We start from the raw sequence: 26,754 nt of genomic DNA, 5'->3' as shown, positions 1-26,754 counted from the left end.
TTTTTTTTTTTTTTTAAAGATGGAGTCTCACTCTGTCTTCCAGGCTAGAGTGCAGGGATGTCATCTTGGCTTACTGCAACCTCCCCCTCCCGGGTTCAAGCAATTCTCCTGCCTCAGCCTCCTGAATAGCTGGGATTCCAGGCGCCCATCACCAAGCCTGGCTAATTTTTGTATTTTTACTAGAAACGGGGTTTCACCATATTGGCCAGGTTGGTCTCGAACTCCTGACCTCAGGTGATCTGCCTGCCTCAGCTTCCCAAAGTGCTGGGATTACAGGTGTGAGCCACCTCACCCGGCCTGAGCATGACTTTTGAGTCTCATGTCAGCACTCAAAAGTTTCAGATTTTGGAACATTTCAGATGTCAAGTTTTTGGTTAGGGATGTTTAACTTGTATATGTGTTTCAGGCCTGTTTGCTTGGGGGAAAATAAGGCTTAATTTATAATTTCCTCACCCTAGGTCCCCTAAATATTAGTGATCTTTCTTTTGTCCTGCCATTCCGCTTATCCCAAGCCAAACTTGCTCTACAGTCTCAGCTCATGGAACCTTCAGTAACAACAAAGAGGTGGACAGTGGCTAAAACCCTTTCATTTACTTTTCAGGTTCTTTCTTTTGCCTAACAGTCCTAAGCCGCAGATTTGAGTTTCAAGCTGATGCATTTGCCAAGAAACTTGGGAAGGCTAAAGACTTATATTCTGCTTTAATCAAACTTAACAAAGATAACTTGGGATTCCCTGTTTCTGACTGGTTGTTCTCAATGTGGCATTATTCTCATCCTCCACTGCTAGAGAGACTTCAAGCTTTGAAAAGTATGAAGCAACACTGAGATGCCCAGGGTCTGTGACTGAAGACATTCTGATTATTTCTGTCCTGGCAGCATGTTCCAGCTCTTGATGTTTTAAACTTTTTTTTAAAAGAAAATTAAGTACAGAAAAGCCCAGATTTAAATACGTTTAATATGTCATTTCAAAAATGATTTTAATACTTCATTTCTTAAAGAAAACACCGAATGAATTTTGAAGCTTAATGTTCTTAAAGGCATAGTTTTATCTTTGACATCTAATTTACCATCAAGTTGTGAAATTGTTTGGAAAAATACAGAACTTGTTTTATTTATATACTTACATGGAAACTGCATGTGAGGTGTTTGAGGGCATATGTTTGAAAGAGGGAGCACCACCTCGGGAATCCTTTCTGTGAGGCGGAATCCGTGGTCCTGAATCGTTGTACTCATACCTAAGTTGAAATCTGGTCTTACTTTCATGCTGTTATGATTTCATCTGGTGAATCAGTGTTTTAAATAAGAAAGGTAATAGTTGGTAAGGCCAATATTATTTAAATGAAAGTAGTTAGAAAAATGCTCTCCTACCAAATTTTAAATTTCTCTCTTCCCTCTCTTACTACACACTGATCAAGAGTTTCTCATAGTGCTTTGAAGTTAGAAATTATGTATAGGATATTTTAAATCATTGAGTTTTGTGTTTTGTTTGTTTTCGTTTTTTGGAAAATCTCTGTCTTTATCTTTTTTTCCCACATGGTAAATATGATCCCATTGGGGGTAAATTGTAGCTTTTTCTCATTCATGCAGTAAATAATACATCCTTTCACTTAGCAGAGATGGCCATATTAAACACGTTTTGCTATGTTAAAAATGGCAGAACATGAAAGACAAATTAAAAATAACATTTTTTAAGTGACATAAGGGTGAAATGAATCTCTATGACATTTCGGGAAAAAATATAGTTTTCTATCTCTTTCAAGGGCAGAAGAGTTTTCATTTTATTTTGTAATTTTATCTGTAAGTCATAAGTACTGCTTAATCAGGCCTGATTCTACTTTTGAAAATTACAGTTCTGGAAATGCAGATGTTTACTTTGAAAACAAATGTCATGAAAGATTTCCAGTTTTTAAAGCTGTATGTTTCACTGCTTCATATCTCTGTCCACTTTCTGAATGAGAACTTAGTTTGTGCCTACAGCTGTCACTCACTGATAATGCTTACCTTCTGGGCAGTTATTCCAAAGTGGGATCGACTGTGCGCCTTTGGTATCTGACCATAAAGTCTTTTGTTCCACTGACATTTGGGTGATGTCTTCACATGGAAATATAATAAAAGTAAAAATCTAGTTTAGTACTGCATTATTTATTTTCCTGAGGCTAAAGAGGAGCAGTCCTATGCCTTTTATTCAGCATCCTTTATCTGTGACTTCATGCTCTGATAACTGCCTTTCCTTCCTTCTGTGCCTTTGAATACAAATTTCAGTTCTGCAAAAGTTAAACATTAAACATTGACAATGCAAATGTATGTACTTTGTCTTTAGTTTGATATTTGTATATCATTTGTTTAATTTGTGTATTGTTTGTTACCTGAACGTATGTTTATTACCCAAGAGGAACTGGGTGCTGGCAATGAAGAGGGGAATGAAGAAATAGCCCTAATGATGAGTGGTGTCAGCACCACCTAATGATGAGTGTCAGCACCACCACTCATCATTTGGTTTTTTTTTTTTTTTGAGACGGAGTCTCGCTCTGTCGCCCAGGCTGGAGTGCAGTGGCCGGATCTCAGCTCACTGCAAGCTCCGCCTCCCGGGTTCGCGCCATTCTCCTGCCTCAGCCTCCAGAGTAGCTGGGACTACAGGCGCCCGCCACCTCGCCCGGCTAATTTTTTGTATTTTAGTAGAGACGGGGTTTCACTGTGGTAGCCAGGATGGTCTCGATCTCCTGACCTCGTGATCCGCCCATCTCGGCCTCCCAAAGTGCTGGGATTACAGGCTTGAGCCACCGTGCCCGGCCCATTAGGCTTTACATAGAGTCTCTTCAGTGGCTTCCTCCTCCTCTGCTCCAGAGTATCACCAGTTCTTGCAGATATTTCCTTGGAAGCTTCATTTGGAACCATTCCTTCTCCATTTTTATAACCTCAAATTGTTGGGCCTGCCTGGTCTGCTCCAGCTGCCTCTTTGGTTTTCCTTACATATGGTGGCAGTAATTAGCTTTTAAATATGTGACTGACTTAGTCACCCACACTTTATGGATGGCAGAGGCATAGGGATGGCCAAAAGGATACTGGTAGGTTCCTGAGATATTGACCAGTCACTGGTGGGTTCCAGAGATATTGACCAATCAAAGGAAGAGTAGATAGGCCCACCAAAAAAGGAAGAGATGGCACTTTGCACCCTAAGACTTGGTGGATGTGCAGCAGGGGCAAAATTGAGTAGGTCAGAGCCTTGGGTAAAATGGCACAACTCCAGCAGAGTTAAGCTCTGAATCTAAGGTAGAATCTCTGTTGTGTGTATATACTGGCTTTATCTGAGTTGGTCCTTTGCTGAGGTCTGAGAACTGCTTGTAAATTCTGCCTCTGTTTGAGATAGGAGAATTCCCAGGATCAGTTCAGTGGTTTTAGAACCAAATGAGGGTCCCAGCTTGCCCTTATGCTTTATATGCTTATTGTTACCGCTGATCCTACATGTAATATTCCCTCCCTAGGCTCCCTAGGAAACCTTCTACTTGGTCTTTTTTTTTTTTTTTTTTTTTTTGAGAAGGAATTTCTCTCTTGTTGCCCAGGCTGGAGTGCAATGCCCCGATCTCAGCTCACCACAACCTCCGCCTCCTGGGTTCGAGCGATTCTCCTGCCTCAACCTCCCGAGTAGCTGGGATTACAGGCTTGCGCCACCACGCCTGGCTAATTTTTTGTATTTTTAGTAGAGGTGGGATTTCACCATGTTACCCAGGCTGGAGTGCAGTGGTGTGATCTCGGCTTGCTGCAACCTCCACCACCTAGGTTCAAGAGATTCTCCTGCTTTTCAGCCTCCTGAGTAGCTGGGATTACAGGCATGTGAGCCACCACACCAGCTAATTTTTGTATTTTTTTCTTTTCTTTTCTTTTTCTTTTTTTTTTTTTTAGACTCTCTCTGTTGCCCAGGCTTGAGTGCAATGGTGCGATCTCGGCTCACTGCCACCTCCGCCTCCCAGGTTCAAGTGATTCTCCTGCTTCAGCCTCCTGAGTAACTGAGATTACAGGCATGGGCCAGCACGCCTGGCTAATTTTTGTATTTTTAGTAGAGACGGGATTTCTCCATGTTGGCCAGGCTGGTCTTGAACTCCTGACCTCAGGTGATCCACCTGCCTTGTCCTCCCAAAGTGCTGGGATTGTGGGGTGAGCCACCGTGCTCAGCAAATTTTTGTATTTTTAGTAGAGATGGGGTTACACCATGTTAGCCAGGCTGGTCTCGAGCTCCTGACCTTGTGATCTGCCCTCCCCAGCCTCCCAAAATGCTGGGATTACAGGTTTGAGTCACCGCACCTGGCCATGTTCTTACAGACTTTCTATATCTTTGATGGTTTTGAGTATTCTGCCATCATTAGCAGAAAGCTAACGTACCACTTAAGGGCCTTACGTTCTCTCCTAAGGGCAAAACAAAGAAAATTACAGATAATTTGTAATCCAAAACTTTTATCCAGAAACTTTTAAGACCACAGTGATGTAACTTGAACAATGTGTGTCAGGCTGAGTACAGCTTGGTGGGAAGGCAAATATAATCCATCACGGAATAGGATAGTCCCATTTAGACAATATGGATAAGGAAACCTTGGGCTCTTCCCTGTTATCCAGGATGATTTCCAGGGAGGAGGATTTCCTAAACAGTTTGACTAGAAACAGCTAAGAAGATACTTCTGTGTGTTCTAAAAACCCGTGCTCTACTAAAAAAATACAAAAAAAATTAGCCGGGCGAGATGGCGGGCGCCTGTAGTCCCAGCTACTCGGGAGGCTGAGGCGAGAGAATGGCGTAAACCCGGGAGGCGGAGCTTGCAGTGAGCTGAGATCCAGCCACTGCACTCCAGCCTGGGTGACAGAGCGAGACTCCGTCTCAAAAGAAAAAAAAAAAAAAAAAAAACCCGTGATCAGGAAGCAGATTAGCCTTACTCTGCCCTTGGCTGAGTCAGAGCTTCCCTCTGGCTCTCTGGATGACGGTCAATAACAGGTAAAGTATTAGGATTAAGCCTCGGGCTCTCTCATCCAACGTGCCACTTACTAGTAAGACTTTGGGTAAGAAATTTGACCGAGACTGTATTTCTCCATCTGTCCCCACTCTATCAAGCGCTGCTCTAGGTGCTGGGGAATACATAGTAAACAAAAGGTACAAAAATCCTCCACCTCTTGGAGTTTACATTCTAGTATGGGGGAGGCAGACAACTAAAATTTTATGTATATGGTGATACATGTTTTAGAAGAAAAGGGGAGGCTGAGGTGTTTGGGTGGGGTGGGAGCTGTAATTTTATTTTACTATTTTTTATTTTTTTGTGATAGAGTTTCACTCTGTCGTCTAGGCTGGAGTGCAGTGACACAATCTCGGCTCACTGCAACCTCCGCCTCCCAGGTTCAAGCAATTCTCCTGCCTCAGCCTCCCAAGTAGCTGGGATTACAGGCATCTACCACCACACCCGGCTAATTTTTGTGTTTTTAGTAGAGATGGGGTTTCACCGTGTTGGCCAGGCTGGTCTTGATCTCCTGACCTCAAGTGATCCACCCGCCTTGGCCTCCCAAAGTTCTGGGATTACAGGCATAAGCCACCATGCCTGGCCAGCAATTTTAAATAGGGTGGTCACAAAAAGGCATCACTGAAGGTCATGTTTGAACCAAGACCTGAAGGAAATGAAGAGTGAGGTGTTCTAGGGAGGTGTCTGAGGGAAGAGTATCCCAGATGCTAGATTTTGCAGGGCCTTGTAGGCCATTGTAAGAATTCAAGCTTTTCCTTGAGTGTGGTAGGAAGCCATTGCAGAGTTTTAGGCTAAGGAGTGACATGATCTGAATTTTTAATAGGACCACTCTGGCTTCTATGTTGAGGAGCAAAGGTTGAACCAGGGGACTAGTTGGGAGATGCTTGCAGTCCTTCTTGCAAGAAATAATGGTGCTAGACTGGAGTGGTAGTCAGGAGGTGGTAAGTGGCTGGATTCTGGATATATTTTTAAGACTGAGCCAACAGGATGTGCCGATGGATCAGATGTGGGGTCTAAGAGATAAAGTGGGAGTGGAGGATGACTCCAGTGTACTTGGCTTAAGTAACTGAAAGGATGGAGTTGACCTTGGGCGAGATGGGAAAGATCGCAGGAAGGGGGATTCTGGAGGGGAAGATCAGGAATTGTTCTGGACATGTTAAATTTGAGATACCCATCAGACATTGAAGGGGAGATGTTGAGTAGGCAGTTGGATCAATGGATCAAGTTAAGCAGTGAGATCTGGATTGGGGATGTATAGATAGAGTTGAAGCCATGAAACTGAATGAGATAGGAGAGGAGCCAGAGAAAAAGATGTGGTAGGACCAAGTGACTTTCAGATACTGGAGAGATGAGAAATCAGCGCAGGAATCTGAGAACAGTGCAGTGAGCTAAAAGCCAAAGTGAGACCAACCCTTCCCATAAAAGGGAGCAAAAATTTGGGATAGTATCTACAGGTGGGATTGAGACCGAGATTTTATTTTTTAACATGACAAATGGGGTAATACCTACTTTACAGGGCTGTGGTAGGGATAGAATGAGATAATGTTTGCAGACGCTTAGCACAGTATCTAATAATATAACAGCTCAACAATTGATACTTGGTGATATAATAATTCACCCTAATTGCTATGATGTAAATAAGCACAAAATTAAAATGTTTCTGGGCTGGGTGCGGTGGCTCATGCCTGTAATCCCAGCACTTTGGGAGGCCAAGGCGGGTGGATCACGAGGTCAGGAGATCGAGACCATCCTGGCTAACATGGTGAAACCCCGTGTCTACTAAAAATACAAAAAAATTAGCCAGGCCTGGTGGCGGGCACCTGTAGTCCCAGCTACTTGGGAGGCTGAGGCAGGAGAATCACTTGAACCCGGGAGGTGGAGGTTGCAACGAGCCGAGATCGTGCCACTGCACTCCAGCCTGGGTGACAGAGTGAGCCTCTGTCTCAAAAACAACAACAACAAAAAAGGTTCTAACCCAGCTGGCCTTTAGGGTGAGGAGAGGATAGCCAGAGATCAAGTTTGAAAGAGGAGTCAGCAGCTGCAGGTGTGGGATTCTCCTCGCAGGCTGCATTCTAGAGGTGCAGTTTGGTGTTGAACCTTTGCCAAGGAGCCGGGCTGTCTTGGTGCAATGCCCTTTCTGTTAAGCTTCTAAATCCCTCTTTTCCTAATTGTAAACAGGGGAACTGAGTTCCTACCTTTTTTTTTGTTTTTTTTTTTTTGTTTGTTTGTTTGTTTGCATCAGACTGTTGCCTCCCAAGATTCAGCTGTCAAAGGGCAGGTCCCTGTTCTCAGTAGGTGAGGGAATAAAACTTGGACACTAGGCCATCTCAGAACACATTTCAGCCGCACACAAGAGATCTGGAGACCCGATCCCTTTCTCCTGGTTTGATGATTGGTGGGGTCTTCCTCTGAGCATCCTGAACATATTCATTTAATAAGTATTTATTGAGCACCTGCTGTGTGCCAGGCAGCGTTTGATGTGCTGCAGAATAGAACAGCGAGTAAGAGACAAAAGTTTCCACCCTCGTGGAGCTTATATTCTAGCGCTTTATGTTGGACAGTGCTAAGTGTGGAAGAGAAATAATAAAGCAGAACGGTGTTATGGAACACCAGGGTAAGCATGAGGTCAGTTCTGAATAAAGACCTGAAGCAAGGTCACTGGCAGTGATATTTTGGGGAAGAACATTCCAAGCGGAGGTCATGGCTTGTGTGTGGTGCACGTGTTAGAGGAATGGCATAGGCTGGTATCGCTGCAGTGGAATGTACCAGAGTCCAAGCATGGAGGTGAGTTTAGAAAGGCATATAGGAGATTCGTAGATCACAGCAAAAGGTCTGAGTGAAATTCACCCACCAGGGAGTCTTACATAGGCTACCAACCACTGGTCCTTAGGAATTAGCCCCCTTTTAGCCCCTTCAAATTGCTGTCAGAAGGAATGAGGTGTAACTGCATGAGATTTATGAATCATCAGCCTCTCTGTGGTGCTGAAACCCTCCAGTGGACCATCTCTGGGAATGTTCCAGAGAGGGATAAGGAAAGGGCCCCAGGGCAGGTGCATGAAGAGACTTCAAGGAGTAGAGTGGCTCTCTAAACCTAAGGTTCCAGGCACTCGGAGCAAGTAAGGGATCCAGCCCAGGGAAGGGAGAACCCTCCTCCCCACCAGGTATGTAATACCTGAGAGCCTGCCCAAGGCTTGGCTTTAGCTGCCTCCTGCAGCTGGCATCCTCTCCCTTCCTCCTCTGTGCCCCGCATTCCAGTAGGTACTTGGCGGCTACGGTAGCAGCGTGGCCTTCTCTGGGGACTGAGATGCTGTAACTCGGGAACTGCCCAAGCACGGAGGGTGAAGCCACATCAGTGGCCCTCAGTTTAACCCCACTGTGTTCCTCCTGTGTCCCTGGATTGGGGTAGGGGGCGCTGAGATGTCACTAGTGGTAAATGTGTGTTGAGGGGAGGAGGGAGGAGGGAAGATGGGCTAGTGGAGGGTAGGGGGGAGAAGAAGGAGGAGGGCAAGGATGCATCAGCATAGAGGGCACTTGGAGCCAAGTTTATGGGAAGGTGGGAGGGCCTAGGCTTCCGCATATGCTTGGACTTCAGGCTGGAGTCCCCGAGCCTCAGCCCCTTCCCCTCCTCTTCCTCCTTGAAGGCCTACAGAGCTATGGGCTGAGAACCCCCAGGTGGTACAGATCAGATCTGAGCCAGTCTCTCCTGGACTTTTTTCATCCAAGTCCATATGTGTTTTTCTCATGAACCTGGAAACCCTTTGAAGGCATGAACAAGGTCCTCCAATCTTTCACTACCAGCTCCTACCCCAGGGCCAGCACACCATGGGTGCTGAAACTCACAGAGGACCTTCCAAGTGGCAGACCCTGGCAAGACACTGGGTGTGCTATACTGGGATGAAAAAGATACAGATGAGTCCTTGCCACAGTTGTACAACAGCTCAAAAGGGATTCACCCAAAGTTACACAGTAGGTCAGCACCCTGCCTCCATTCTTAGGTTCCTCTCACAGATGTTCCTCAAAAATGCCATGCCATCCTAATGCTCAGAATTCAGGTGCCCAGAGAAAACGCCCCATCCTGCCTTCCCCCTCCAGAGCCTCTGTCCTTCCTGCCTGGGTATTGGAGGCCCAGTAACAACTGCCCTATCCACAAGAAGAGAAGCCCAACAACTGTCCTGGTTAACGCCAGGATAGAGTAACTCCCATATCCTGGTTTGTACCCAACTTGGGAACTTTTATTTACAGAAAGGCCTGGGCGGATCTGGGGAGAAAGGGGTGGAGAGTTGTGCGAGAAAGAGAAGGGGGTTGATGTTTAAATACTCAGTTGGGAGGCAGGGAAGGAAGTAGTGGGGCTGGCTTAAGGGTATAGCCGCCTCAGGGTAGTCACCCAGCAGCAGTCACCTGGTAGGTCAGAGAGTGAGATGGGCTCAGGAACTGGCAGAGACCTCAGTCATTAATCCTCGAGCTGAGGGGTGGAACTGTAGCTGGGCAGGGCCCAGGCCTCCCGGGGTGCCCACGTCCCACTGACCCAAGGACAAGATGGCCAGTGGAGAACGGTGCAGATTAAGATGTTTGTTTTGGTAACAGCTGAGTGATGTTCCCTGGAAGGAAAGCCACCCTATTCCTTCAGAGCTTCGACTCCATCGACACCACTTGCCCTGTGTGTTGGCCTCACTTTTTCACCCATCAGTGCTCTCCCTCCCCTTCCCCGATGTTTTAATATTCCTTTTCCTCAGGACTCCTGGGTTCCAGACAGAAGGTCCTGGGGGAGATGGTTTCCTGGGTTGGGGATGGGTACATGTCCACCCGGAGGGGACCTGGTCCTTCCCCCCAGGATGCCTGCCAGGCTCTGTCCAGGCCCTGATGCTCAAGGCCCCTTGATGGATCCGGGCTCTGCAAGGCGGGCAGAGGCATAGGCCGAAGCTCCAAGGCAGGCTGCAGGTTCACAGAAGCCTGGGAGCCCCACGGGGCCTGGCAGCCCAGGTCGACCTGCCTCTCCTGGAGCCCCTGGGGACCCTCGATCGCCATCCTTGCCGTTGATTGCCTGGCCAGGCCGGCCAGGGAGTCCTGTGAACAGGAGAAAGTTAAGACATTAGGGGCGCCTCTTGCCTCAGACCCAGAATTTTGAAGGTGGAGAAATTTTTCAGATGGAGAAAATGAGGCCAAAGACACCACAGGAGAAGGGACTCTGCCCCAGAGGCAGAGATTATGTGATTGTCCCCTACTCCCAGCTCCCAGTGAGCTTTGGGAGCAAACGTCCCTTCTGTCACCTTCGTGAAGTAATGGTGGTGGGTCCTGGGAAGTCCTGAGAGGTTCAGCTTCCAGAGCTAGAACCACCCAGGGACTCCCGGGTGCTCCAAAGGGGTGCAGAAGCTGGGTATCAAGGACTGAGCTGGCTGAGCATGTGGCCGTCATGGAGGAGACCCTGGTGTCCACGTGTCATTAATTCCCAAGCTGAGGAACACATTGTCGCTGGGCAGGGCCAACAGCTTACCTGGGATCCCTGGGGGCCCAGGCATCCCGGGGTGCCCCCGTCCCACTTCTCCTGGATCACCCTTCTCTCCACGTTTTCCTGTAGACGAAAAGGGAATCTTCGTTTTCAGAATTGAAAATGCTTTTCCTCTATTTTTTGCTATGTTTCACACACAGAAATTATTCCTGTTTTGTGCTAGTTTATAACAGAGGAAAGTTGGAAATGATCATGCAGGGCTTGTTAAATAAAGGAAGGTGCAGACAAAGGATGGAAGATTATGTAACCAATAAAGTTTATTAGAGGAAAGTAAGCATAACAGTATCTAGCATTTACTGTGGATCAAGCAGTGAACTAAGACGAACTCTATATGAACTACTGTCCTCACTGCCACACTATGAGGTGGGTACTTTCAGTGTCCCCATTTTGCAGATGGTAAACCTAAGGCCCAGGGAAATTAGTAGGTAACTTGTCTGAGAGCCACACTGAGAAAGGGGAGTCTGGATTCACACCCATGTGTGGCTCCAGCCTGCCTGCTTTACTGCTCTGCTGGTCTGCCGCCCCATCTCTATTGACATGGAAAGATGCTTATGGGGTATCACAAAGCACATTCAAAAACAAACCCCAGAAACCCCGAGCGATAAAAATAGTACATTCATTTCCATCCATTTGCTACTGGGAAATAAAGTCCAGAAGTGTCTCCTGGACTATGTGGCTGAGGGACCAGGGAAGGGTCTGTATGTCATCCTGGGAAGGGAATGGGGAAAGGGCGGGCCAGGACAAATCCCCCTGCCTGGCCCCCACGCCCACCGCAGAGGAGCACTCACCCTTGGGCCCTGTGTTCCCGATCTGACCCACGGCTCCCACGATGCCAGGAACACCCCGAGGGCCAGGGTGTCCATGGGGTCCCTGCTTGCCTGGGTACCCAGGGGGCCCAGGAGGTCCTGGGGGACCCACCATGCCCACCGCACCCAGGGCTTCCCGCTTGGCACTCACGGCGACCTCTGCCAGTTGCTCTGGAGGGAGGGAGGGAGGGAGGGAGGGAGGGAGAGGGAGGTCTATGAGGCGGGTGTCAGCAGTAACACGAGGGGAGGCAGAGCATCCTGTGGGCCCTGGCCCCTAGGTTTGCAGACAGCAAAGCACCATGTTTAAGTTCCCCCTTCCTTGGGCTCTGTTTTGCGGAAGTCAAAGGCCCAGAGTGACTTATTCAAGGTCCCGAAGTCCTTCGGAGACTGGGCTGGAAGGAGCCCCCAGGACTCCAGATTTTCAGACAAGTGAACACATGGAGGCTCCGGGAAGGTGTGAGGGGCCGACGATGCCCTCGAACGGACTGTGAGGAGGGGTTGCTGCCCCTCACCTTGCAGCATCTTCAGCGCCACATCCACGATGTGCTGGTCAGTGGCATCCCGGCCCTGAAAGCAGAGGCCTTTCAGGGAGAAGCCCCTGGCTGCAAGGGCGCACCGCTCCTGCTCCCACCTGGCTGAGCGTGAGGCCGCCATGGAGGAGACTCTGGTGTCCAGAGTCATTAATTCCCAAGCTGAGGAACAGACTATACCTGGGCGGGGCCACGGGCTTACCTGGGAAGGTCGCGGGGTAATCCCTCAGGCTGCTCTCACAGCCTTCCTGTCTGCTCTGGGCTTGGAACCAGTCTCGGGGAAGTCGGTGACTCTCTGGGAACCCCTAGCCTTTGGCGGGTAAGTTGCACCCCAGAACAGATCTACCTAGAAGAATCACCCCCTACCCCAGGGCCCAACTCACCGCCACGCCCTGTCTCCCGGGCTGTCCTGGAACGCCTCGGTTCCCCACCAGTCCTCGAGGGCCGGGGAGACCAGGGTAGCCCTGAACCCCTGGGGCGCCCGCATCCCCACTGGGGCCAGGGTAGCCGGGTTCTCCACGTACTCCTTGCTACGGGAGGATGGGGTGAGAGCAGAGCCGGGTGAGAAGGCGCCCAGCGGGGTGGGTGAGAGTGGGGGGTGGGGGTCCAGGAAAGGGGTGGGGCTGGGAGAAGGGACGGGCCGGGAGAATGGAGGTCCCAGGGCTGCCCAAGAAAGTCGGGGAACGCGGGGAGGGGAGGACGCACCTGTCCCTTGGGCCCCGGCTCGCCGGACTCGCCCTGCAGGCACAAGGAGCCAAGGTCACGAAGCGGTGGGGACCCCGGGGCCAGCCGCCGCTCCCCGCCCTTCCCCAGGTCGCGGGCTCACCTTCTCGCCTTTCTCTCCAGGGAGGCCGGCCACCCCCGGGTCACCCTGCAGAGAGAACCACGGGTCAGACGCGCGGTGGCGGTGGCAGGGACGCGGAGCAGGGTTGGGGGTGGCTGGGAATAGGGACGCTGGGACTCACCACTCCGCCGCGAGGCCCGGTCTTCCCTGGGGAGCCCTGGAGAAAGCGTGGAGTGAGGGGTTTGGCGAGTTACCCCCTCCACGGGGTCCCCCACCTAACTTTCTGCCACACCCCTCTTTCCAACTCTGCCTCGCCGACCAGACCAGAACCCTGCGACCTGCAGGTTTGGAGGCTCCGAAAGGATCTGCGTCCTGCCGACCCCACTCCCCCTGTTTTAGGGCCCCTTTCCCAGGTGTTTCCCAGCCCCATCTGGTACCTTGTCTCCTTTGATGCCCGGTAAGCCTTGGGGCCCTGGAATTCCAGGGGAGCCCTGCTCCCCCTTAGGGCCCTGAGATGAAAAGAAACCAAAGGAATAAATGGAATGGGGGGCCTAGGATATGATGCCCTGCCCACCTCAGCTGGCCTGCACTCACCTGCCTTCCCTGAGGGCCCGGCTGCCCCACTGGACCCCTCTCGCCCTGGTCACCCTGAAATGGAAAGAGAAGGTCACACCCTCAGCAGCTCTCAGCAGATGCAGCCTCTCGCACCTGGGCCTGACACGGCATGGTCAGGGTGCCCTCCATTTCTGCTGTCACTGGCAGGGGGTCCTTTGCTCCACTTGGCAGACCAGCAAAGGAAACCCAGGCCGTGCCTGGCGAGGCCTCTCACAGTCTGGGCTGCACGGAGCAGGTGCTGTATCCAGCAGTCCCAGCTGCTGCAGAGGCCCCTGGCGAGGGGCCACTGTGCCAGGCACTTACCTTCTGTCCCATGATGCCCTGAGGACCAATTTCTCCTCGAGGCCCTGGCTCTCCCTGGAGGAAGGAGAATTTGGGGCTAAGCATTTGACCTGGTGGAACCCACCGTTCCACACCTGGCCAGCCCCTCCCTACCCTTGGGTCTCAGCTAATTTGCTTCATCAGGGAAGGCTTCCCAGAGCCCCTGTTCCATGCCTTTGGGTCCCTGTAGTTTTCCTTCAAAGGATCCAACACAATTTAAATTACTTATGTGATCATTTATTTCATGTCTATTTCTTCCATTAAACTATACCCTCCAGGTGAAGAGGAGACTCATAGTTGCAAGTATTTAGTGAATGTTTATGCAATGAATAAATGAATGAAGAACTCTGCCTGCTGGATTCCCAGTCTGTCAACTTGATCATCTGGGAAGGTCACACTCCAGAACAGAGCCAGTCCCCACCCTCCCTACAAGGTACAAAGGGAAATGGGCCCAGAGAGGAGAAAGAGCTTCCCTGGGTCATTGGGTCAGGGCAGAACCAGACTAAGTCTCGCTAGGTTAGGCCTCCACCCCACGGCCTCACCCTAAAGCAGGAACCCTTTGTCAGTGGAGGGGGCACTTACCTCTTTCCCAGGGGGACCAGAGAATCCAGGAAGGCCCTGCGGGCCCGGCTCACCCTGCAGGAAAACACAGTTCTCAGGTCAGTCTGGGTGGCCCAGTCAGGCCCTTGGCCTCAGGGAAACCCAGTGAAGCCTGAACAGAGCCTGGAACCAAATGAGTTGGGGAGGGACAAAGGGTATTCTTGGTTCAGTCCTCTTGGCTCCTGATTTTCCTGTTTGTTTCTCCTCTGGATTTAAAGCCATGCCATCCTATCTGCACTGAGGCGGGCTGAGGAGTGCATGATGGGTGGGAGGTGGCAGGAGGGAGGTGGTTAGGCCCAAGGGGCTTATGTTCAGGCTGAGCCTCTGAGACTTGGCTGAGGCCTGGGCCTTGCTGTCTTCCTGGCCCCAGACTTCCTTGCTCAATTCTGTCCCCAGCTTGGGATCTCCTCACCTGGTCTCCAGGGCCTCCTTTTGTCCCAGGCTGGCCCGGCACACCCTGCAGAAAGAAGTTGAAGTCAGTTTCTGCCCTGGCATGGGGGAGCCCCATGCACCTGCTGCTTTGCCTCCCATCCCCAATCCAGATTTCCCCCACCTGTGGGGGCTGAACAACAGAAGGCCCAGCCATGGCATCATGAACTTAACTGTACTTTCCCACAGTGGTGGGAGACGAGTGGGGCACAGTGAATGGCCTGCCTTCCAGGACCTGGGGTCTATGGGTCTATGGGGAAGAGATGACTATGTGCTCTCAGGTGCCTGAGCCCAGGAACACAAGTTTGCACGTGTGCACAGAAACAGGTTTGGCCACTCAGTACTCCCACAGGGAGGGAGGGCAGGCTCCCATGGACTGGACTCCAGAAGGTATGGAATGGAGATGGCCCTGAATGATGAGAAGGCACAAAGAGACCAGAAAGGGCATTTCAAGCAGAGGGACCAGCAAAGGCCTAAAGGTGTGGAGGCAGAAAAGCCAAGGCCTGTTGAGAAGGGAAAGGAGAGGGGCCATTCCTGATATGGCAGGAGGCAGGTTGGGGTCAGATTATGGTGGTCATTGAATGCTAAGATGAGCCACGAGGACAAAGGTTGCATCTGTCCTGTTTATAATTGTTTACCTGCCACTTAGTATACCTCAGATATTCAATAATAATTTTTTTTTTTTTTTTTGAGATGGAGTCTTGCTCTGTTGCCCAGGCTGGAGTACAACAGTGTAATCCTGGTTCAGTGTAACCTCTGCCTCCTGGGTTCAACCAATTTTCCTGCCTCAGCCTCCTGAATAGCTGGGATTACAGGCATGAGCCACCATGCCCGGCTAATTTTTGTATTTTTAGTAGAGACGGGGTTTCACCACATTGGCCAGGCTAGTCTTGAACTCCTGGCCTCAGCCTCCTGAAGTGCTGGGATTACAGGTATGAACCACTGCACCCAACCTCAATAACTACTTATTGAAGGACTGGACTGAATGACTTTTTCCTGGAGGCGGTGGGGAGTCATGAAAGGTGCTATAGTGGGGAAATGGTTAGATTCTATTTAGCCAGCATGGAGGACTGGAATAGCCAGAGAGGGCTAGAGTAATTGTCCAAGTGATGAGGCCCTCGCCAGGCCAGGGGCCACAGAGTTGGTAATGAGGCAAGAGGTGGTGACTGAGCAAGAACCCTGGGCGTGTGTGGATTCTAACCTCATCAGCCACTAACACCTGGCCAGCCCCCATGGCTCCACCTGATACTTACCGCTAGGCCCTGGTGGCCTGGGCTTCCTGGCCGTCCCGCCTGTCCTGCACTGCCCTGGGATAGACAGAGGACCAGAGATACAAATTAAAGCTCCAACCAGAGGGCCATGGCTTCTACCCAGATGCAGATAGGGAAACTGAGATCCAGAGGCAAGAAAGGGCATGTCCATGACAGAACCGAGGACCCCAGGCTCTAGCTGTCTAGAACCTGCATGGTCGGACTCAAGGCCCTGCCCCTGCACCAATCCCAACTGCAGCCCCACTCCTACCTTCATGCCAGGCGTGCCTGGGGTCCCGTCCTTGCCGTTGATGCCTGGGGGGCCCTACTCAGGAGGAAAGTTCAAGGCAGAGTGACAATGCGGAGATGTCTGGGGTCCGGCCACCCACCCCTGTTCCTCTGTGACAGCTGCAGTGTGCAGGGAGGGAGTGGCTCTGGTCATCCCAGGAAGCCCCACCAGCCAACTGGGGGAGGGGAGCTGAAGAGGGAAGGGGATGAGGATCATGGAACACAGCCCTTCTCTAGTGTGGAGGGTGGTGTCCCCGACTGCTGCAAGCTCCCCATGACCTCCCTTATGTCATCACCCCTGTTTACAGGTGAAGAAACTGAGGCACAGAAAGGGAGGCATTTCCTGAGATTACAGAGCCAGCCCACCAGTTGCAGAGTTCAGACTAGCATCCCAGGCTTCTCTTCTGGGGGTTTGGACAAAGCAACAGGGCCCTGGTCTCTGTCCTGGTGGGCCTAGGCCTCTGGCACCTACCGTTGCTCCCTTCGGGCCTGTGATCCCCTGGGGTCCACGAATACCTGGGCTGCCCTGCAAAGTGGAGAGAGACCAGGTCACCTTCAGGATATCGGGTCCGTGTCTGGCTGTGCAGAGAGGGGAACCACTGAGAACAGTGGCCTCTGGGTCCCAGAGTTCCTCTGGCACAGGCCACACCATGCAGGGGCCGGAGGAGGGAGCATTGGGAGTACCCTTCCTGCCCTGGCACCAGCAGGAGGGAGAAGTCAGTGCCAGGAGGCCAGGCTGAGCTGAGCAGGAGCAGGGGTGGGAGCCAGCATCCACTGAGACTCTGACCAAGGCCCCACACTCCACTCAGCCAAAGGAACACAACAACTAAATGCAGTGTATGGATGCTGTGTGAGTCTCGATTTGAACAAGAACCAGGAAAAGACAATTTTGAGATAATTGGGAAAAACTGAACAGAGACTGGTCATTAGATGATGTTAGGAAGTACTTGTTTATTTGTCAGTTGTGATAACGTGATTATATGAGAATGAGTGCTTACTGTTTAGAGATATGTACAAAAGTATCTAGGGGTGAGATGATAGGATGTTAAGGATCTACTTGAAAAGATCAGAGCAAAGCAATAACAGAAGCAAAGGAAGGAGGGGCTGGGAAATAGAGGATACAAGAATGACAAAATGTTAGTAACTGAATTGGAACCTGTGATAGGTACATGGGGATTCTTTATATCACTCTCACTGGTTTTCTGTAAAAAATCACATTAAAAAAACTAGATATGGCCGGGCGTGTTGACTCACGCCTGTGATCCCAGCACTTTGGGAGGCCGAGGCAGGTGGATCACCTGAGGTCAGGAGTTCGAGACTAGCCTGACCAACATGGTGAAACGCTATCTCTACTAAAAATACAAAATTAGCTGAGCGTGGTGGCGCATGCCTGTAACCCCAGCCACTTGGGAGGTTGAGGCAGGAGAATCTCTTGAACCGGGGAGGCGGAGGTTGCAGTGAGCTGAGATTGCACCATTGCACTCCAGCCTGGGCAACAAGAAAACAAAACTCTGTCTCAAAAACAAAACACAACAAAACAACTAGATGATCTCTGCTGACCAATAGAAAAGAAAAGTGTAAGAACTTTTAAATTTTAAAAGAAAAAATAATAATTAAAAAAACTAAATAATAATAACAGTTAACTGTGTTTTCTGCTCCATTTTCTGTAAACTTAAAACTGCTTCCCCAACAGGTCTATTAATTAGAAAAAAAAAAAAAAGAGTTAAGAGAACTGGGATCCAGACCAAATCCCATTAGCCCCATGGCTGATTTGCTGGAATCTCATTGTCTGGCCCCAGTGACCATGGGACTGGATCCCAGGGCTTCTCCTAACATCTGAATTTGGGCTGACTGGGCTCTTGGCACAGACGGTCCTCTCCAGCAGGTCACCCACTTGTGCACACACACACTCACTCATACACACATACATACACTCACACTCACACATATACACACACTCAGAGATATCCTCACACACATACTCATACACTACACACACAGCCTCACACATACTCTACACACACCCTCATACACAGTCTACACTCACACACACTGCACACACACACTGCACATTCACACACAGTACACATTCACATTCACACACACACCACACACACACACACACACACAGCCTTAGGGAGAGCTTTGTCCTGCCCAGTACTCCCCAGGGGTCCTGACTGAACAATGGGTGCCTGAGGACTCACCACGTCGCCCTTCTCCCCAGCTCGGCCTGGCGGTCCCCTAGGACCTTCCTCACCCTGGCAAGAAAGACAAGCAGGAATCCAGGTCACACAGGCTCAGGGGGAGCCATGCCCACTCTGTGGCTGTAGCTGTAGGAGCTCCAGCCTCAGGGGTGGGGAAGCAAAAGCAGGCTTACCGGTGGCCCAGTGGCACCGATGGTGCCCACCATGCCTTTATATCCATGAGGGCCCTGCGGACAGGAAAGGGTTGCAGGTCAGTCCTGGCTGAACTCCGGGGCCAGAAGGCGGCTCCTGGAAGCTCTTGTATGACATCCCGAGATTCACTTACCGTCTCACCCTTGGGCCCTGCCATGCCCGGGTAGCCCCTGATGCCCTGGGGACCCTGTTGAGACAGGAAAATGACAGCAATGGCAATTGCAAGGCCCACGTCATGATACCTTGTCTGACGCCCACCTTCAGCCTTACAGTGCCCTTCTGAGGTAGGCAGTAGAGTCTCTGTCTTGTGGATGGGACACTGAGGTTCAGAGATGAGGAGGGACTCACTTGGTTACTCAAAGGGACAGTGGCAGACCTGGGCCTCAGCCTGGGCTTCTTGCTGACAGCTTTGGTTCCCGTCCCTCATTCCTGACAGTTTCAGCCTCCCTCTCCCCATCCAGAGATGCTCCCAGCTAGACACAGGTGTCTCTTTTACAAGCTAGAGGCCTGAGCAGGGGAACGACTCCATTAAGGGCTTCTGGGGTGAGGGAGAAGAGGGCCGCTGAGGCAAGGTGTTCCTTACCGGTGGTCCAGGGATGCCTTGCTCTCCAGAGGCACCCACGTCTCCCTTGGGACCCTAAAGGGCAGGGATGAGCTGTCAGACGGGCAGGCAGATGGAAAGACACATATACAGACAAGCAAAGATACCATCTCCTTTCCCCTGCACAAGCAGACAGGAAGGACTCCTACAAACCATACAGTCCCACGTCACAGATAGAGAAAGGCCAAGCAAGGAGACGTGACCAGAGACACGCCGACCTGGAGCACAGGCCTCCAGCCCGCGGCTCAAGGCTCTGTCCCCAGAACCCACAGGGGAAGGGGAAGGGGAAGGGATGAAGAAGGGGACAGAGCCCTGTAGGACCGTCTCCACGTATCCTCGACCCACAGCCCTCACCCCTCGCACTCACCGGCTTCCCCTGGCGGCCAGGATCACCCAGAACCCCGCGTTTGCCTGCATGTCCCTGAAGGGAAGGAGAGAGCTCAATACGAGGTCCCCTCCTGTCACCTGGACCACCCTCCCAAGATTCAGGCCAGGAGCTCTCACCTTCACTCCCTGCAGCCCTGGGGGACCTTTCATCCCCGCTGGACAGTTGGTTGGACACTGGAAAAAGAAAAATCCACAAGGCCCTGTGATCAGCTGGGCGGTGCGCCCCCATCTCTCCAACTCCTGTGCTCTCCTCCGCCTCACCTGGTGGAACCCCTGCCCTACAGCCCCTCCCCATCTCTCCCGACCCCGCCATCTTTGCGGCCCGGCCTCCCTGAATTAGCCCCGCCCCCTGCATTAGCCCCGCCCCAGACCTCGCCTCTCACCAGGAAATCCGCACTGCCTTCCAGACCCTGGATGGTTCCCGGGCGACCCTGAGAGGAGACGTGAAGATGGAGCTTTGCCTGACCCTTTCCTGCTGCAGGCTTCCTCAAAGATCCTTCTCCTTCCCCTGCACTTTGCCATATCGGGGGTTCTGGGGACACTTACAGGTTTCCCTGGAGGTCCTGGGGGCCCCGATGGTCCATCTGGTCCAGGGTCCCCCTGGAAGCAAAAGAAGCCCAAATCATACCTCTGACCAGCCCTTCCCAGCTTACGCTAGTGCCCTTCTCCAGGTCCTGCCGCTGCCCTGGCCACCCTGTCTTCCTGGTCACCTTGTGAGATCCACCATCTTGGGAGATCAAGGTCTGATTGACAGGGCATGGGGCCAGCCCTTGGCGTCCCTAAAAGACCTAGGGCCGGGTGGGCTCATAGGACGGGCTTCTGCCCCAGACCTGGAGGAGTTTCCCAGTGGCCAGGAGCAGGCCCAGGAACTTCCAGAAAGACCACCCAGCTTGCCAGCTTGGAGATAGAAGGCAGGAGGCAGTGAACAAGGTGGCTGGGGCTTACCTTGGGGCCCGGGATTCCAATCTCACCAGGGAGGCCAACAGGTCCAGGCGGTCCCTGGGGAGCAGAGAGTGGATGGTCAGGATGCCTCAGAGAGTCAGATACCCTGGGCATGAAGGTAGAGACAGGCAACCAAAGCCCGTTTCTCCACTTTTACTTTTTTTTTTTTTGCCAACCCCCGAGAGACTGACAGCCTTGGGCTTTAAGGACCAGAGAATTGCAGAGCCAGTGGACAGGCCCAGAGTGGGCTGGCCCTGGGTCTCTGGCAGGTCCACCTATTCCCGACACTATCACAGCACGCTGGCCCCTCCCCATGGCGGCCATTCCCTTGAAGCCTTTCTGTTGTCCCCTCCTTCCTTGGGAGCTCTGGGGACCCTGCCCTATCCCTGAGGACTTACAGGAGGTCCAGCAAAACCAGGGCCCTGTAACAGAAGGAAAGAAAATTGGCTTCATGGCTCTCTCTGCAGATCCCCTCTCCCCGGAGAGTCCCTCGAAGCCCTTGCAGGTTGTACTCACTGGAAGGCCAGGAGGACCAGGAAGCCCGGGTTGGCCCTGCAGGAGCAACGAGAAAGGCTCAGAGACTGGGGTTTCCCTGGCCCTACTTCCTATCTACAGCCACTCCCAAATGCTGGCCCTAGATTGCCCCTGCTAAGGCCCCAGCAGGCACCTTACCTTGACTCCAGGGATCCCCATGGGGCCAGGCTCCCCCTTGGCTCCAGTTAAACCCTGCGGAAGAATGAAAATGTAGGATCAGTGAGGGCCAACCTGCCCCCTGACCCACAGAGCAGGGCAGGTTCAAGGGGCCCTCCTGGGTGGGCCGATGCTCCCTTTCACCATACCTCACGAAGGCCTGGGAACCTCGACACCTGTCTTTCCTTTTCCCCAGTTCCCATAGTAACCCTAGGAGGCAGGTAGAACAATTCCCTTCTTTTGAAAGATGAGAAACCAAAGCCCAAAGATTTGGCTGCATGCCAGGCCCAGGCTTCATGCCTCTGGGTTCAGGAGTCCAAAGACCTAGCCATGGGTCAAGATTGGTCATTTGCTTGATGTCCTGCCCTGGCAACTTTTTCCTTTTCTTTTCTTTTCTTTCTTTACTTTCTCTTCTTTCTTTTCTTCCTTCCCTTCCCTTCCCCTCCCCTCCCCTCCCCTTTCCTTCCTTCCAACACAGTCTCACTCTGTTGCCCAGGCTGGAGTGCAGTGGTGCAAGGTCAGTTCACTGCAACCCCCGCCTCCTGGGTTCAAGTGATTCTTGTGCCTCAGCCTCCCAAGAAGCTGGGACCACAGGCACGCGCCACCACGCTTGGGTAATTTTTGTATTTTTAGTAGAGACAGAGTTTTGCCATCTTGGCCAGGCTGGTCTTGAACTCCTGACCTCAAGTAATCTGCCCACCTTAGCCTCCCAAAGTGCTGGGATTACAGACATGAGCCGCCACACCAGGCCACTGGAAGCTTTTTCTGAGCCTTAGTTTCTCATGTGGGTGCCTCTCTGAGTGGATGTGAGAACCAATGCAATATAGAAGGCAATATGCCTTGTAATCGTTGCAGGGTGTGGGTGAATTTGAAGAGGCCCTGGTGACTGTCCCAGCCCTGGTCACACCTCATGAACCAGCAGGGCAGAGGCAAGTCATGGGGGTTTCTCCTTTCTCTCATCTTTCAGTGACTGACCCAGTGTAACTCCCACCAGATGTCGTCCTCATGCCCCTGGGGCTGGCTGTGTTCAGGAGCCTGTGACCTTGGGGGCCCCTGGGAGCTCTGTGGTATCAGCTAAATGATGTTTCTCTCCTGAGTCATGCCTGAGACTGTGGGCAGGGTCGGGGGAAGAGCGGAGGGAAGGACAGGGCACACAAGGACGTATTCAACCTGATCCTTGGTGGCCAGAAATGTGAGACTAAGTCCTGACTGCTGCAGGGGAGCAGACCCTCTCTCTGGACCCCGGTTGCCTGCAAATCAATGCCCCTGGCGGGGGGATGTGAGGTTCCAGGAAGGTCACAAGTCATACCAAGGTGAAGGGGGGCTCACAGCTAGAGAGTCTCCATCCTGCTGCCCATCTCTGAACAGATCAGTGAAGATGCCAGAGCCAGGCCCTGGAGGTCAATTGGTGGAGCCCTTCCCTACCCCACCCGACACGCAGGTACTCACATCAATCCCAGGCTTCCCGTCTGGACCATCTGGCCCAGCTTTGCCAGGCTCACCCTTGGGTCCCTTGAAAACAGAGATGGAACAAACATGAGCCAGAGGAGAGCAAGAGCAGGAAGGGTCAAGGCCAAAGAGGATAAAGCACTCACCGGAGGGCCAGCTTTGCCAGGGGGCCCCTTGTCACCCTGCAAGATACAAGTAGGTGAGACAGCACACTACGGCTCACGCTACCCCACGTGGGCACACACGGCCCTGGCAGGCCGCTCCTAAAGGCTCTCCTCACTCTCCTCTCTTCTGTCTACGTCCCCTAAGCCTTGCAATTTTTGAGAAAAGAGCCCCTTTTCCTCAAAATAAAATCCAAAAACAAATTATAGGAGCATGAGAATAAACCTGGCTGGGCTGGAGAGGGTGACAGCAACATGCAAGAAGGTACAGACATGCTGATGTCATGAGGTGCCAGCTGTGAGACCCACTACCAGGGCTGGGGGCTCCAAGCTGATGCCTCTTGGATTTGGGCACGTGTGGGAGGAAGGTTGGGGCTTCTGGAGAAACGTGAAGGGGGATGAGCAAGTTGGGCAGCAGCTCTATTCCAGACTGTAGGGCAGGAGAACAGGAAACTGAGCCAGTGGCAAGGACCAAGGGGGACTGTAAGGGGGAAATTCAGTGTTCCCAAGGAGGGAAGGACCTCCTTCCAGTGACAAAGGACCCTTGGTGGTGGGCAGGCAGGGCCGGTGGAATCCGATTTACCCCCAGAGAGGCCTCCAGGCATTTCAGAGCCCTCAGCAGCCAGGGCCTGGCCGGGGGCCCAGCATCCTGTGTTTGGGGGGTGGGGGCACCAGGTTGAATAGAAGTCTATCCAGACTGGTAAACATCAAGCGGCCCTCCTGCGGGAGCCTTCAGAATGAAGTATTTAACCCTCACCCTGCAGGGAACAAGCCCAGCTGATTCTAAATCAGGGAGAGAAAACCGAAGGGAAGAGACAGGAGTCTGGCCCAAGCTGGTGGGCGGTCTGGCCAAGGCTCCCAATGACCCTGAAGAAGCGTCCAGATGTGCCAGAGGCAGGGTGAGGGGTTGAGGCGCCTCCTACCCAACAAGGAGGGGAAAGGAGAGGAGTGGGATGAGGCCTCGCTGTGAGCTGCGGCCGGCGGACTGAACAGTAGCTCCTTGTCTGTCGGCGGCTACAACCCGCTCCGCAAGTCAGGCCTGGATTGAGGTTTTTGCAGAACAAACGGCGTCCTTGTGGTGCGGGCCGGCGCCGCCTACTGGCGACGGGGGCACTACATCTCTGGGCACCCCAGTCCCCACCCCCACCACAGCGCTCACAAAGTTCTCATTTGTCCGCCGCCTCCCGCCCGCCCTGGTCCCTGGTTAGAGACTCACGTCGATGCCGTCGGATCCAGGCACTCCCGGCGGTCCTGGGGGACCCGGGGGGCCCCGTTCTCCCGGTGGACCTCTCTGAAAACACACACGGCGGGGGCAGTCCTCAGACAGTGCGGGAAGCTGGGCGTCCCCGGGGCTGCAAGGGACCCTGGGAGCGGGGTCCTAGGGGCGCACCTCCTCTGTGAACTCCCACGTATTGAGAACCTTCTGCATGGCAGGCACCGTGTGCCATTACATGCATTATCTTAAATAATACTCAGAACCGGGAGGCGGGCGCTGTTACGGGCCGCCGTTTGCAGTTGCAGAAACTGGCTCTGAACATGAAGGGTCCATGGTCACTGAGCGTGGGCGGCGGCGCCAGGACTCCGCCCTGGGTGCCCGACTCCTTCTACTGTGCCAGGTTGCCCTTGCGCGGTGGCAGTGGGGAATAGATGGAGACGTGGGCAGCTCAAATAAATCACAAATGGAATGCAAGGTTGTGCCTAGCAGGCTGCCGGCCCTCAGTGAGCGGTGACTCGGGTTATTGTTCTTATGTGAACGACAGGCAGAGATAGCGCCTCCTTCTCTCCCCATGGTGCGGGAAAACCCGACGGGAAAGTGGGGGAGGCGCAGGGAAAGGAGGTGTAGGGAGGTGAAGCGGGTACTCTTTTCCCACTCAGAGCGCCCCTGCCGCAGCACAACTGCCGGGTCCTCCCTCCGCTAAGTCCTGACTGCTGCCGGGAAGCAAGAGGAGCCTGCACCTCCCAGAAAGCAGACCCTCTCTCTGGACCCTGATTGCTTGCAATTCAATGCAGGTGAGTGTGAGGTTTCAGGGAGGTCACGAGTCATATCAAGGTGAGGGGAGCTCACAGCTGGAGAATCTCCGTCCTGCTGCCCATCTCTGAACAGATCAGAGATTTTAAAAGGCGGCCCTTTTCAGACGCCAGCTTGGACCCAGGCAGGGGTCCTGGTGGCCACGACCTCCCCAGGCCGCGAAGTGCCAGACTGGCGCCCCGCAGGCGAGCTCGGAACCACATCCAGCACCCCACGGGGCCCAGTCTCTGCCCTACCCGCGCGCCCGCAGCCCCTCGGCGGCCCTCGGAAGGGAGACGTGGGTTGGCGAGCAGGGCCGAGAGGCCGCCTAGGGGCGATAGCGGTGTCTGGTTGGAGCCGGCGCCCCCTGGGAGGCGGCGGGGGCGGAGGCTGCGCAGCGGGTGAATGAGCACCATTGTATGCCCTGCCACCTGGGCTCCCCGGGCTGCCAGGACCGGGCGCCAGCTCCTGCCCCACGCTGCCTGTCCCGGGCAGGGCAGCGCGTCTCGGGACGGGTCCCCTCTGACTCTCCGACTCAGCCACCTCCATTCACGGTGCCGCGATGGGCACCATGTATGCACCCACCCAGGGGACCTGCCCGCAGCGCTGTCCTCAGGTGGCCCCTCCGGCTAGGGCTGTCAGTAGGCGCGGGCCACAGGCAGAGCTCCTCCATCCCGGACCCCAGACCCTGCACCCTGGACCCTGGCAGCGGAGGGGCTGCGAGACTTACGATCTGCGCCAGAGCGAGCACTAGCACCTGGAGAAGAACAAGGAGGCAGCGGGGGGCGGCCGCAGCGACGGCCATGGCTGGCGGCGAGGTCAAGGGGGACGCGTGCGGGTCCGCGCACGCACCGACGGCAGAGGCTCCTGGCGCTGGCTGTTCGCGGGCGGGGTGGGCCGGGGCTCCTGGATATGCGGGGGGCGGGGCGGGGGCCGGCGTGAGCTGTCACCTGAGAGGACCGGCGGGGTTGCGGGGAGGGAGGCCGGCGCCCAGTATCCAGCTCCGCCCCGCTTGGTCCACCCTCTGTCCTCTGCCCAGGCTTCCCGGGCGCCTTAGCCTGGTAATCCGAGGGGCGACCGGGGTGCCGGACGGAGATGATGGTCCGGTTTCTTTGTGAGGAGGCATAAGGCCGTCTGAGGTCCCCCTCAGGACCTTCAGGCCCCAGCACCTTCCCCCGACGCACAGCCTGTGCCCCATCACTTACCCCAAGTCCTCTCCGAGGCCCAGACCGAGAGCGCCTCGGCCTCTGCTGCAGGCTCTCCCCAGCTCCCGCCCACCTTGCTCCCCTCTCCCCTGGCTCCTTCCTCTCCAAGCACAAACAAAGAGGACTTTTCCATATTAATATGCCACAGCCCTTCCTGGATCAGCCGTCTCATGAATACTCCATCGGCCTCTTCCAGCTCTTTAGTGGAGCTGTGTGCACCTCCCCCAACCCCCAACTTCCTCACCTGGCTTTCACCTCCCTACCTCTGTCCCAACAAGCAGATCCGTCTCCTGGGGGTCTCCAGTGAAGCCCAACCCTTCTTCAGTCCTCCAGGCAGGAAGCTGTTGGCATCTTCACCTGACCTTGAAGTCTTCCTCATCCAAGCTCCTGCCATCCAGCTCCCCTTTTTCTATTCCCTTTTATTCTCTGCAGCTGCCTTAAGCACTGATGTGTTTAGGATTGGGCCTTCTCACTCCATGTTCATAGAAACAACTACCACTTTATTCACCAGAGTTTCCAAACCCCACTGTCCAGCATAGCCTGACTCCAGAGAGCCTTCCCTTCCCTACCACTCACTTAAGCAATATTGGTAAAATGCTTTGGAATCTGACTTCGTCACAATTATACATATGACTACAGGCACCTAATATCAGTTTCCTCATCTGTAATATGGGGATACTAATAGTCTATCTATATATATAGATATTATATATGTATTTTTTAAAGACAGTCTTAAAAGGCTCTGGAGTGCAGTGGTGCGATGTCAGCTCACTGCAACCTCTCCTCCCAAGT

At 53.1% G+C, this 26,754-nt stretch overlaps 2 protein-coding genes across 5 annotated transcripts in view; one reads left to right on the top strand and one right to left on the bottom strand.

Annotated features, from left to right (window-relative positions):
- The window catches only part of ZMPSTE24 (zinc metallopeptidase STE24), a 49,003-nt gene extending 46,699 nt beyond the window's left edge, over positions 1-2,304 (top strand). Inside the window, 1 exon segment of the mRNA XM_017873326.1 lies at positions 573-2,304. Coding sequence (XP_017728815.1) covers positions 573-825 — 253 coding nt within the window. The 3' untranslated portion in view covers positions 826-2,304.
- Positions 2,305-9,164: 6,860 nt separating this feature from the next.
- On the bottom strand, positions 9,165-26,491 carry COL9A2 (collagen type IX alpha 2 chain). 4 transcript variants are annotated; one of them, XM_017873321.1, is made up of 33 exons: positions 26,226-26,491; positions 25,488-25,663; positions 23,966-24,040; positions 22,735-22,770; positions 22,589-22,651; positions 21,122-21,175; positions 20,966-21,001; positions 20,848-20,871; positions 20,453-20,506; positions 20,054-20,107; positions 19,891-19,938; positions 19,625-19,681; positions 19,488-19,541; positions 19,103-19,156; positions 18,653-18,706; positions 18,501-18,554; positions 18,328-18,381; positions 16,596-16,649; positions 16,107-16,160; positions 15,839-15,892; positions 14,569-14,613; positions 14,139-14,192; positions 13,539-13,592; positions 13,215-13,268; positions 13,058-13,129; positions 12,802-12,837; positions 12,663-12,707; positions 12,542-12,574; positions 12,220-12,366; positions 11,819-11,873; positions 11,289-11,477; positions 10,486-10,563; positions 9,165-10,058 (listed from the first exon to the last, which is right to left on the bottom strand). In XM_017873321.1, exons 2-33 carry the CDS (start codon positions 25,560-25,562, stop codon positions 9,859-9,861), a joined length of 2,070 nt encoding a protein of 689 aa, XP_017728810.1. In that variant the 5' UTR covers positions 25,563-25,663; positions 26,226-26,491; the 3' UTR covers positions 9,165-9,858. The 4 variants fall into 4 exon arrangements, with proteins under 4 accessions (XP_017728810.1, XP_017728809.1, XP_017728812.1 ...); XM_017873320.1 differs by lacking the exon at positions 26,226-26,491 and adding an exon at positions 25,963-26,048; XM_017873323.1 differs by lacking the exons at positions 10,486-10,563; positions 26,226-26,491 and adding an exon at positions 25,963-26,048 and having other exon boundaries at positions 9,165-9,592; positions 11,458-11,477.
- Positions 26,492-26,754: the final 263 nt, after the last annotated feature.

The sequence above is a fragment of the Rhinopithecus bieti genome, unplaced genomic scaffold, assembly GCF_001698545.2.
Source record: "Rhinopithecus bieti isolate Rb0 unplaced genomic scaffold, ASM169854v2 scaffold_6907, whole genome shotgun sequence".
In the NCBI taxonomy this organism is placed as follows: domain Eukaryota; kingdom Metazoa; phylum Chordata; class Mammalia; order Primates; family Cercopithecidae; genus Rhinopithecus; species Rhinopithecus bieti.
Note: the sequence above shows the minus strand (reverse complement) of the source record. Positions and strands in the feature narration are given on the sequence as shown.